At 45.2% G+C, this 12,500-nt stretch overlaps 1 protein-coding gene across 1 annotated transcript in view; it reads left to right on the top strand.

The window, feature by feature from the left end:
* The window catches only part of LOC119596402, a 120,352-nt gene that overhangs the window by 94,605 nt on the left and 13,247 nt on the right, over positions 1 to 12,500 (top strand). Inside the window, exon 3 of the mRNA XM_037945631.1 lies at positions 11,836 to 11,916. Within this exon, the coding sequence (XP_037801559.1) occupies positions 11,836 to 11,916 (81 nt within the window). The remainder of the gene's footprint in view (positions 1 to 11,835; positions 11,917 to 12,500) is intronic.

Genomic DNA, 12,500 nt, shown 5'->3' with positions numbered 1-12,500 from the left:
CTTCCATTGCATTTTTTTCTTTCATTCTGATCTGCATGTGCTCCTTGTTTGTGCTGCTGTCTCTGGCGCACTCGTTTTCTTGCTATTCTTATTCTCAGCATCACGCAACGCCATATTTAGCGACTTGAATCGAAGAGAATAATAACAATGATGGTAGTGATTGCTGTTGTTGTTGTATTTGCTCTTGTTGCTGTATCCATGTACCGGTAGCGGAGATCGGTTCGTTCTTGCCGTTTAGGGATTATTTTCCCCTTCAAGCGACCTTTTAATCATGACGTCGATGGCGTCTGTAAGGAGAGACGGAAGGATGCTGGTCTAATCCCATCTCCCTCCTCTCCCCTTTCCTCTACCTCTCATTTCTCCTCTCCTCTGCCCTCCCCACCTTCTCCTCTCTTCTCCTCTCCTCTTCTCTTCTCTTCTCTCCTCTCTTCTTCTTAACTCATCTATTCCCAACTCTTCTCCTCTCCTCTCCTACCTTCCTCCCCCCACCTTTCCCTTCCTTTTGCCATTCCCACCACCTGCTCGCCCTCCATCCCCACCTCTTCTCCCTCTCCTACTCCCACGCCCCCCCCACCCGTAACCCCCTGAACTTCCCCCCACTCCCTCCGGCAGGCGAGATCCTGCGTCTGGCAGACTGATTCATCCTGGGACTGTATACCTTGAGGGAGAACCTGTCCTTCCCCTGCCGTGAGTCACCCGCTGACCTGCCTGGTGCCGCGCCTGCGTGCTGGCTCGACCTTCGTGACACATGATGCCGAGGGAAACGGGGAAGCATAGAGAGAAAAAAAGCATGGGAGGGGAAGGGAAGGAAACTAGGCGGAGGATAGGAGGATAGAGATATCAGCGGCTGAGCGAGAGAAAAGGAGGGAGGAAGAAAGAGAAGAAAAGGCAGTCACTCCAACACAGACAGGCAGGCACACATGCAGACAGACAGAGGGACGGACAGAGGGAGAAGGGGATGAGACCGACAGACAGAAATTGGGAACGGGGACGGGAGAGGATTGCGAATCAGGGCGAAGGATGGGTCGCGAAATTCCCGTGATTTAAAACTATTTCGTGATAACCTGTGATAAGGCAGCAGGACTTTGCTTACCCTCCCCCCAGCCCCGCATCCCCCAGCGGCACGCACCGCCGCCCGCCCGGTAGTGGGGAAAGACAGGCAGTCGAGGGAAGTTGTATCCGTCCATTTTATCTATTGATTGATTAATGGTAATTGGAAGTGATTGCTATGAGTGCTGAGTCTCTCTCTTCTCCCTCTCTCCTTCCGTCTCTCCCTCTCACCTTTCGCCATCATACTTCCTTGTTTTTCCTTCCTCCATCATCAGATCATCTCTGTTCTTTCCCCAAGCCTTCCTCCCTTTCCTTTACCCTCCCTTTCTCTTCCCATCATTTCTTTCCATTCCTCCGCCTCTCTTCCCCTTCTCCTCTTTCCCTCCCTTCTCACTCTCCCTTCCCCTTCTTCTTTCCCTCCCTTCTCACTCTCCCTCCCTTCTCACTCTCCCTTCCCCTTCTTCTCCCTTGCCCTCCTCCCCCTCCCTCGCGCGTGTCTGTATCCGGACAGGCGTGATGGAGGCGCCCGGATAATTGGCCGGTTAGCGGTACGCTGAAGAAGGGGGGAAGGGGGGGCAACGCTCCTCCGTCTCCCTCTCCCTTCCACCTCGTTTGTTTGTGTAATGTTGTTTATTGTCTGTGTTCCTTCCCGACGAAGTTGGTTTCATTGTTTTTTTAATCGTTGTATTTTTTTATTGCTGTTTTTTTAAACGTATTTTTTAGTGCCTTGCGCATGTGATTATTGTTTTAATGGATTATTTTAATGATGATTGGGATAGGATGGTTGTTGTTGTTACATTATATCAGTGATAATGATAAGGGTTAAAAGATGGAGATTATTATTATTGTTATTATGATTGTTATTATTATTATTGTTATTATTATTATGATGATGATGATGATTATTATTATTGTTATTATTATTTTTTATTTTATATATTTTTTTAATAACCATCGTTATTGCCATTATTATTACTATAATTACTACTGTCGTTATTACTACTACTACTATTACTACTACTACTACTGTTACCGTTGTTCTTATAATTGTTATTTTGGTAAACTTGTTTTTACGATATTTGCATTTAGTTTTTTACTTCCCGTTTTATGTGCTTAGGTATGATTTTATCTGTGCAATATTGATCTGCAAGGGGAGATAATTATTTTAAGAAAATGAACGAATGACTCACGGTCTGCCTCGTGATCGTCTCTCTGTCTCTCTCTCTCTCTCTCTCTCTCTCTCTCTCTCTCTCTCTCTCTCTCTCTCTCTCTCTCTCTCTCTCTCTCTCTCTCTCCTCTCTCTCTCCCCTCTCTCTTCTCTCTCTCTCTCTCTCTTCTCTCTCTCTCTCTCTCTCTCTCTCTCTCTCTCTCTCTCTCTCTCTCTCTCTCTCTGTTTTGTGCTTGTTTGATTTACTATTTTCTTATATATTTGGAGCTCTGTCCTGGAAAAGAGAAACTAAAAAGCCAATGATTTTTTTTCTCTCCTCTCTCTTATCGCTCATTTCCTCGATCTACTCCTTTCTCTGTTTTTATCTCCTCACCCCTCTTTTCCTCTCTTTTCTTTGCTACCCCCAGTCTCCTCTCATCTCTCTCCTCGCTCTCTTCTCTCTTCTTTCCTCCCTCTTCTCTCTTTTCTCTTCTTCCTTCCTTACTCTCCTCTCTCTTCGTCCTTATCTCGTGTCTCGCCTGTCTCCCTTCGCCATTTTTCCTTTCCTCTCTTATGCTTTTGGCTCTTGTGGCGTGAGGGATGCCTCTCACGCTAGATCTTGCAGGGGGGAAGTAGCCCCTTTAATGCTTTACAATTATCCTGGGGCGCAATTGACATAAAGCCCGCGTGCATTTGTGTCTGCCTGTTTGTCTGCTTGCCTTTTTTTGTGTGTATATTTGAGTGTATACATGTATGCACGTGTGTTTGTCGTGTTTCTGTAGTCTAGCGTATATGTGTTGGGTAAAATTGGACACTGCTCCTCTCTATTTTCCACTCCTTAGCATCCACCACACCATCCAGAGAACTGCACAGAAACGGGTTTCTTTCCAGCACAGTTTCAGTTTTCCTAGCTCTCTTTTTTTCGGCCATTAACATTTACCCCCTTTTTTAACGGAGGCAAAGGTCACCCTGTTCTGAATCCTGCACTGACCAGTTATTTCCACATTTTTAGGTCGATGTAGGAGCCAGATCGTTGCCGGAGAAATTCCTTTGTTTACACTAGCGTCTTTGAATGCGCTTGATGATGACTCCCTCGTCTTCCACTGAAAGAGAAAATTTCTTGTATTTTTTCCCCTGTAATTGAAAAGCAGTTTTCTGGTCCTATTAGGTAGTTGTGTTTTTTTTTTCTGAGGAAGCGGGAAAGGAGAATAAAAAGAGAAGAGAGGGAGAGGGAAGGGTGAAAAAAGAGGAGAGAGGGAAAGGAGGATAAAAAAGAGGAGAGAGGGAGAGGGAAAAGGAGAGGGTGTGCGAGGAGGGGAAAGTAAGAGAATGGGAGGACAAGAGAGGAGAGGGTATTGGAGAGGAGGAGAAGGAAATGGAAGGAAGGGAGAAGGGAGTGTAGGGGACGATGTAGGGGAGGGTAAGGGGAGGGTTCAGGGTGAAGGAAACGGGAGGTTGTGAATTCTTCGAGTTCTTTGGATTTTTCTTGTCTCTTCGAGGCTTTTCTTTGCGGTTGACTTTGAGGGAGTTTGTTTCACTTAACGGATATTCGGATTAGGTTTGCATGGCGGTTTCGTGACCGTCTCTCTCTCTCTCTCTCTCTCCTCTCTCCTTCTCTCTCTCTCTCTCTCTCTCTCTCTCTCTCCTCTCTCTCTCTCTCTCTCTCTCTCTCTCTCCTCTTCTCTCTCTCTCTCTCTCTCTCTCTCTCTCTCCCCTCCTCTCTCTCCCTCCCTCCCTCCCTCCCTCCTCTCTCTCTCTCTCCCTCTCTCTCTCTCCCTCCTCTCTCTCTCTCCCTCCCCCCTCCCCCCCCCTCTCACTCTCTCTCTCCTCTCTCTCTCTCTCTCTCCTTCTCCTTCTCTCTCTCTCTCTCTCTCTCTCTCTCCCTCTCCCTCTCCCTCTCCCTCTCTCTCTCCCCCTCTCTCCCTCTCTCCCTCTCTCCCCCTCCCTCCCTGCCCTTTTTTTCGATTTTCCTCATCTCTCACCCTCAGTCACACACACACACACACACACACACACACACACACACACACACACACACACACACACACACACACACACACACACACACACACACACACACACACACACACACACACACACACACACACTTTCTGTCTCTCTCTATCTATCTATCTATCTATCTATCTATCTATCTATCTATCTATCTGTGTTTGTGTGCGTGCGTGCGTTCATGATATAGTCTGTGGTAATGTTAGAGAAAGAGAGAGGGTGAGGGATAAGGAAATTCGAGCAGAAAATGGCAGTCACTGCGCTTTTACTTTCTCGCATGTACGTATTTATGTACGCATACGCATGGACTATTCGCACATATTCATGAAGGCAAGGGAGTAGGGGGCTAGGAGAGGGGGTGGGGGCTCAGGTGTGCGTGTGAGCAGCACCAATACCATGATGGACGAGAGGCTTACAAGAGGGATGAGGACACTCCCCCCTCTCTTACTCCGCCTTCTCCAGCGCCCCCCCCCACGTTCCCACCCCTCCCTCCCTCGCTTCTTGCCCCCTTCCCCGCCCTCATTTTTCCTTCTCTTATTTTCTTTTGGTTCCCCTTTACGAAATTTAACACTTCCTTGATTTTTTTTTTTTTTTTGTCTCAAAGAAGAATAGAAGGGGGAGGGAGAGAGAGAGAGAGGGAGAAGAAGAAATAGAGGAAGAAGAAGAAGAATGAAAAGGAAAACGGTATGGAGGAAGACTGATAAATAAATAGAAAGAGAAGGACAGAGAGGGAGGGGGAGACGGAGAGACAGAGACAGACAGACGGACAGACGGATAGACAGACAGAGGCCAACCTTGGCAGACCGAGCTCGAACGACTTCCCCGGGTCGTGCGGGCGAGGCGGCGGTGTCGGGAGCGTAAAGTTCTGGAAGCTGTTCATGACAGGATGTTGTACACGCCTTGTGGTCTCGCTGATGGATGCGGCGGCGGTGCTGGATCGCCGCGCCGTCTCTCCTTCTCTCCCTTCTTTCTCCTCTCTCCTCTTTCTGCTCTCATCTCTCCTCTCACCTCTCACCTCTCACCTCTCTTCCCACTTCTCTCTCCTTTTTCGTCTCTCCTCTCTTCTCTCTTCTCCCTCCTCTCTTTTTTCTCCTTCTCTTTCTGTTTGCTGATTTTTTCCAGTATTGTTTACGCCTTGTCTTCTCTCACTGATTTTTTTATTGTCGTTGTTTGTTTATAGCTCTGTTTTTTTCCTCGTTCTTTTCCTTGTGTCTGTATTTCTTCGTTTGTTTGCATCAATCTTTACGCACTTTCGTTTTATGTGTTCTTTGTCTTCTCACACATCTGTTCTTTTCGTCGTTCTTCATTTTCTTTCGTTTTTCAGTTTCTGTTCACTCTTGTCTTTGCCTTCTTATCTCTCAGTTCTTTCGCTCTTTCCGTCTCGTGTATCTTTACTGTGTGCTCTGCTGTGACTCTCTCCCTCTTCCTTTGCAAATTGCAAGAGCTGAGAAAGGGGAATAATACCTGTTTGTGCAGGTAAATTATAGGTGTTAACGAGTGTGTGAGGAGAGGGCAATGTTTTTGAACTGAAGACGCTGGAGTGAAATGTTATAGAATAGTCAAGGCAGAGTTCTCATTTATTTTGTTTATTCTTGTTACTTGTTTCGTTTTTCCTTTTTTTATATATAATTATTGTCTATGTTATCACCTTCATTATTTTCTTTTCTCCGGTCATGCATTTTTTGAGGCGCTTTTACCAGAAGCTCGAGGTTGGAAGGAATGGAAAGGGAGGAATAAGTGCCAAGCAGATAGACAAATGATGGTGGGTAGTACAAGACACGTCACGGATGTTGAACGCTTTGCCAGACACAGTCAATAGCAAATAGGACGTGGGCGGACAGCCTTCGTATGCTAAGTGAAGTGAGGGGATGAGGAGACGGAGGGAGGGAGGAAAGGATGCATGGAAGACGCAATGATGGATAGATAGAAAGGCTATGGAGAAGGAGGAGTAGATGAAGGAGTAGGGGGGAGAAGAAGGAAAAGGAGGAGGAGGAGGAGAAGAACAAAAGAAGATGAAGAAGACCTCGACGGCATTAGGCAGAAGGAATGAAACACGACCTGCAAGAAAACATCATTGCACACACGCCTTAAAATAGCATGGTGTTACGTGAACGATAATCTGACTGGCGTTTAGAAACCTAAAAAATTCACTAGGCCTTTAGCGGAGTCGAGAGTGCGCGCAGGCAGGCAGGAGGAGGTAGTAGAGTTAGTTATTGTGCATGTTAATGACGATAATGATGTGGCAGCGTCATGGGAATCTTGTCTTTGGGGGGTGGGAGGCAAGGCGGGGGAAGGGGAGGAGAGGGGAGTGGGAGGGGGTGGGTTATGAAAATGGGGGGAGGGGGTTCTAGGTAGGGAAACTAACTGGGGGAGGGGGGAAGGGGTTGATAGAGCACATGGCGATAACTTTTTTTTTTTTCTTTTCTTTTCTTTTCTTTTCGTTTCTTTTCTTTTCTTTTTCTTTTCTTTTTTCTTTTTTCTTTTCCTTTTTCTTTTTTTTCTTTTTCTTTTCTTTTTCTTTTTTCCTTTTTTTTTTTTTTTCTTTTTCTTTTTTTCTTTTCTTTTCTTCCCCCTAGCCTCTTTTTCCACATGTCACAGTGACCAGCTGATCCTGGGTAGATAGGAGTTGGTGAGGGTAGGGAGTGAGGGGAGACGAAGGGGAAGAAGGGGGGGGGGAGAGTAATATAGCACGCCATCTTTAAAGGGAAGGAAGGTAAAAAAAAAAAAAAAAAGAATAAAGGGAGATTAATTATTTGCTCCGTCCTCTCCCCCCCCCCCCCACCTCGCCCTCTTGTTTGTCCTCTCATTACTTCTCTTTAGTAGGGAGAAGGGGGGGAAGGAGGAGCAACGTAGTCACGTGACCCCACCCCACCCCCCGCCTCCTCACGTGGCAGACCTCTGTTGCTGGGGGTCAGTGACGTGGCGTGACCGAGCGTGACATGAAAGGCGTATATTGATCTGTACAGACGCTTGTGGTGTCGATACACCCCTCCCCCTTTTCACTGTCCACCTCTGCCCCCTACCCCGTCTCTTGGCCCTCTTGCCCATACCGTCTCCGCTTCCCCTTCCTGCTCCTTATCATTCTCCTCTACCTTTTTTTAATCTTCTCCTGTTTATCCACTTTCCCATCTCTTTCTTCTGTTCCCTCCTTTTCCCCTTCCCCTCACCCTTCTCCTTCCCATCCCTTCTTTCCCTTTAACCATCCTCTTCCCCCCCCCCACCCCTCACATCCCTCCCCACCCCCACCCCCTCTCCAGTCAAGACATGAAGGGGGAGGGGCGAAGTAAGGATGGCGGAGCTCCCTTGTAATTGTGAGCGCTTTGTTTTTGTTCGCGAAGTGCTGAGCTTCCCTTGTGGTTTGGGCGCTGTGGATGTTGATGTTTTTGTTTGTTTTTGTTTTTGATTCCTTGAGTGATGCCTTGCTTTGTCTATATTTTGTTTTTGTTTTGTTGGGGGATTTTTCGGTTGGGTGCCGTAACGATTATGGTGGCAGTGATGATGATACAGATAATTATATTTTTCCTGTTCTTTTTATTTGTACCTTCATCATCACCGCCGTCATTATCTTCACATGACACTCATTATGGATTGCTAATTCTTATCAGTTATCAATATTGCGAATAGTAATACCGATTAAAGTTATTGGTGATTATATTGTATATATATCATCATCATCATCATCATCATCATCATAATTGTTACTACTACTACTACTACTACTACTACTACTACTACTACTACTACTACTACTACTACTACTACTACTACTACTACTACTACCACCACCACCACCACCACTACAAATATTATTGTTGTTGTTGTTTTAGTATTATTATCCATAATAAAATCTAGGAAGGCTTTCCATCACTATCACAAAATATAATCATAGTAAGATTTTAAAAAAATTGAATTCGATGAGCTACTGGCACGAAGACACTCCTTCACTGGCAAATACTGTCATGCACGGAAGGCCTGCAGGTAGCAGGGGGAAAGAGAGGAAGAGGAAGCCCTTGGATGTCAGGATGTCATGCACAACTCTCGGGCTAAGCTGACAAGAGGGGGAGCGCCACCTGGAGATTTTGCACAGAAGCCATAGGGTCGAAGGGAGGAATAAAGTGGAGATAACACGCAGCGATTCTGTGGATGATTCAGCAGTTTGGGGGCAAGTTTGGTCGCATAGGAATCAAGTGCGACTCAGATTTTCGTTGTTGTTATTGCAGATATATCTGTAATTCCCATTGTAATTCTCGTGTTAGTTATTCGCGATAATTGCGGAGTATATCAATATTTTGCACAAATTTAAAGTTGTATTTGTATTGGGGTAAATGTCAAATGTTAAAAAGTAGATTGTATTTATTTATTTTCTTATTATTACTGATTTGTGTTTGTTTGTTTGTTTAATTGTTTGTTTGTGTGCTGATTTGCGTGTATCCTTGCACAATTTATGTGCGTGTTTATATATAAGAACAAAGTAGACACAGAGGGAGAGGAAATGAACTCCAGATTTTTCAAGGCAATTCCATATTTTTTTGCAAAGTGAAAAATGATCCCAAAATGTGTTGGCGGATTCCGTGGCCTCCTTCGTGCTTTCCGCAATCATCACAGCATTCAGGACTCCCACTTTTTATATATTTATAGCTCCTCAAAGACCACCTTGGTTGTCACGGAGAAAGACGAATGCACTGTTCCTTTCTTTAGCTCACACGCTCGACGTGCGCAAACACGCACGCAAGCACGGACAAGCACGCCTACACACGTGCACACATACTCATGTACGCACATCCACATGCATACATACGCATATCCATATACGTACATACGCATATCCATATACGCATATCCACACATACTCTGTATACGTTGTCTACAATTACATATACACATAATACTTTACGAACATTACATACATTCATGGAAACGAACGTCATTGGCGTGAGAGAAAAGACGCATTTTCTTTTTAATCAATTATATTTCGAAATGTTTATTGTACTTCGTGATATTGTTATGGTAGATTTCAGTGCTCCTTTGTTTACTTTTCTTGGCACGAAGGCATGTATAATTATGGAGAAATGTTCATAATTATCCTTTGCATTTTTAATAAGGTAATTATGTTTCGTTGACTATGACTCAAAGATAGATAAATAAAAAAGTAAATATGTATGTAAGATTTACTATTTATAATGTAAACATGATTATGTGGTATACGTTGACTCGCGTGTGTGGCACTGAAGTCCGCATGCAATGGAAGTGAGCAATGAGCAGGCCTTTGTCGCGTCGGGTTTTCCCCCTTCCTCTCTCCTTTCTCCTTTCCCATACTTTCTTCGTTTATTCTTCTTCTCCCCAGTCTCTTTTTTGTACGTATTTCCCCCCTTATTTCTATATTTTGGTTATTCTCGTTTTCGGTCTCTACCTCTCGCTTCTTTCTTTCTCAGTTGGTTATTTCTGTTTGAATACGTTTCTCTCTCTCTCTCTTTTTTTTTTCTCTCTCTCTCTCTCATTTTTCTATTCTTATTTAGGTTTCAGCCTTTCGCTGTTATTTCCTCATTCCTACCATTTCTTATCAATGAGGTTGATGTAAAAATAGATTGTATGGGTGTGTATTAACTTGATTATTTTATGTTCCATAAATAGATAAAGAGACACACACACACACACACACACACACACACACACACACACACACACACACACACACACACACACACACACACACACATATATATATATATATATATATATATATATATATATATATATATATATATATATATTGTATACATATATACACATGCTGTCTCTTTTGCTTTCCGACTCCTCTAGAGAACAAATACAACACCGTCAGGAGAAAGTCAGTGTGTGGATGATATAAAAAGATACACGGGCAAATAGACACACAGACAGACAAGCAGATAGACAAATAGACACACATATACAAATAGACACACACACACAGACAAGCAAAAGAAAAGCCAAATAAGACAAAACAGACAGGGGACAACAGGGAGAACAGCGGGACACGGAGCCGATGACAAATTTGGCGGGCACCAACAGAAAAAAGGTGCCCTGCCACGGGAAAAGGTTGGTTTTTATTTTTCGTTTTGTCCACCCTGTTCCTTGACCTGTCCCTTCTGTTTACCTCATTATTCCTCCTTTTGAACCCTCTTCCTCTTTCCCTATCTCTCCCTCCTTTCCCCTCCCCCTCTTTCCTTTTCTCTCTCTCTCCTTCTCTTTCCCCCCATTTTTCCTCTCTTTCCCCTCCCCCTCCCCCTCCTCCCCCCTCTCTCTTTCTCTTTCCCCCCCCTCCTCTTCTCTCTCTCTCTCTCTCTCTCTCTCTCTCTCATCTCTCTCTCTCTCCCTCTCTCTCCTCCCCCCTCCCTCCCCCCTCCCTCTCTCTCTCCTCTCTCCTCTCTCTCCCCTCTCTCTCTCTCCCCTCTCTCCTCCTCTCCTTCCCCTCTCCTCCTCCCTCTCCTCTCTCCTTCCCTCTCTTCTTCCCTCTCCCTCCCCTCCCCTCTCTCTCTCTCTCTCCCCCCTTTCTCTCCCTCCCTTCTCCCTCTCTCCCCTTTCTCTCTCTCCCCTTTCCCTCTCTCTCTCTCTCTCTCTCTCTCTCTCTCTCTCTTCTCCTCTCCTCTCTCCTCTCCTCTCTCTCCTCTCTCTTCTCCCCTCTCTCTCTCTCTACCCCTCTCTCTCTCTCTCTACCCCTCTCTCTCTATCTATCTATCTATCTATCTATCTATCTATCTATCTCTTTATCTCACTCTATCTATCTCTCTATCTCTCTCTCTCTCACTCTCTCTCTCACTCTCTCACTCTCTCACTCTCTCACTCTGAGACTCTTTCACTCTCTCTCTCTCTCTCTCTTTGCTCTCTTTCTCTCTCTTTCTCTTTCTCTCTCTTTCTCTCTTTTCTTCTCTCTCTCTTTCTCTTTCTCTCTCTTTCTCTTTCTCTCCTCTCTCTCTATCTCTCTCTCTCTCCTCTCTCTCTCTCTCTCTCTCCTCTCCTCTCTCTCTCTCTCTCTCTCTCTCTCTCTCTCTCTCTCTCTCTCTCTCCCCCCTCCCTCTCCCTCTCCCCTCTCCCTCTCCCTCTCCCTCTCCCTCTCCCTCTCCCTTCCTCCCGTATATTCAATGATTTGTGCGTTGTTATGGTTCGCATCCGATATGTTATTCAGATAATGAAGGGAAAATTCACTGGTTCCGGTTTCCCTGACATGAAAATGAGTGTCATCCATTGCATTATGTATGCGCGTATGAAAGTTTTGGGGTCTGGATGCATGTTCTCATATTTATTTTTGGGGATTCTGTTATATATTTATTCAGTGGCTGTGTATATATTCATTGGTGGTGTTTATTCAGTAGATGCGTTATTTAATTAGATTTTTTTAGCAACATGAATATCAATATGTTAAGCACGTTTGGTGCTCGTTGATTACTTATTCCATTTTTGTCCTTATTCCCCTATTGTTACATTTTTCTGTTAAATCTTTATTTTTTAGGTCTGATTTGCTTGTTTTGTTATTAATTCGTGGATTTTGTGTTACTCTGGGCTCAGAAATATGCAGGACTGTTTTTGTATAGTGCTCTATTAACTGTATAATACAATATATATTAAACAAGATATTTCCCCGTCCTCAGGTGGCTCACGACTGCCGTGGCGATGCTGGCGCCCTCTACCACCAGTTCGGCGTGACGCTGAAAAACGTTTTCGACACTCAGGTGAGTTTTTGGATCTCTTCTGGTCTCCCATTTTCTTTGTCTTAATGTAGGTTTCCTTTTTCCCATAATCTTTGTTGTACCCATTATGATTATGAAGCTACTGATGCAGGTGTTACGCGATGTACTGTTCAACGTTTGTAAATTAGCCTCTATTGATTAATTAAAATCTCTCTCTCTCTCTCTCTCTCTCTCTCTCTCTCTCTCTCTCTCTCTCTCTCTCCCTCTCTCTCTCTCCCTCCCCCTCCCTCCCTCTCTCCCTCTCCCTCTCCCTCTCTCCCTCCTTATCCTCCTCCTCCTCTTTCACCTCTCTCTCTATTTCTCTCTCATAATACTCACGTTTTGCCAGTGTGTTGTATCGTAGCGACCCAACCGGCGACTCGCACGCGAGCGCCCGTCCGTCCCTGAGGTGCTAGACAGGTCAAGGCACGCGAGGGAGCCGTAATTATGTCGAAGAGCCCGGGATTCGGGGGTTTCATACGCGGCCTTGGGTGGTGCTCCTCGCGTCGGCCGGGGTGGAGGAGAGTGTGGGGGAGGGTCGTTTTCCTCCCCGGGGTGATTCATTTAGGGCGTGTGGAGGTGCTTCT

This window comes from Penaeus monodon, chromosome 37 (genome assembly GCF_015228065.2).
Source record: "Penaeus monodon isolate SGIC_2016 chromosome 37, NSTDA_Pmon_1, whole genome shotgun sequence".
Classification (NCBI taxonomy): domain Eukaryota; kingdom Metazoa; phylum Arthropoda; class Malacostraca; order Decapoda; family Penaeidae; genus Penaeus; species Penaeus monodon.
Note: the sequence above shows the minus strand (reverse complement) of the source record. Positions and strands in the feature narration are given on the sequence as shown.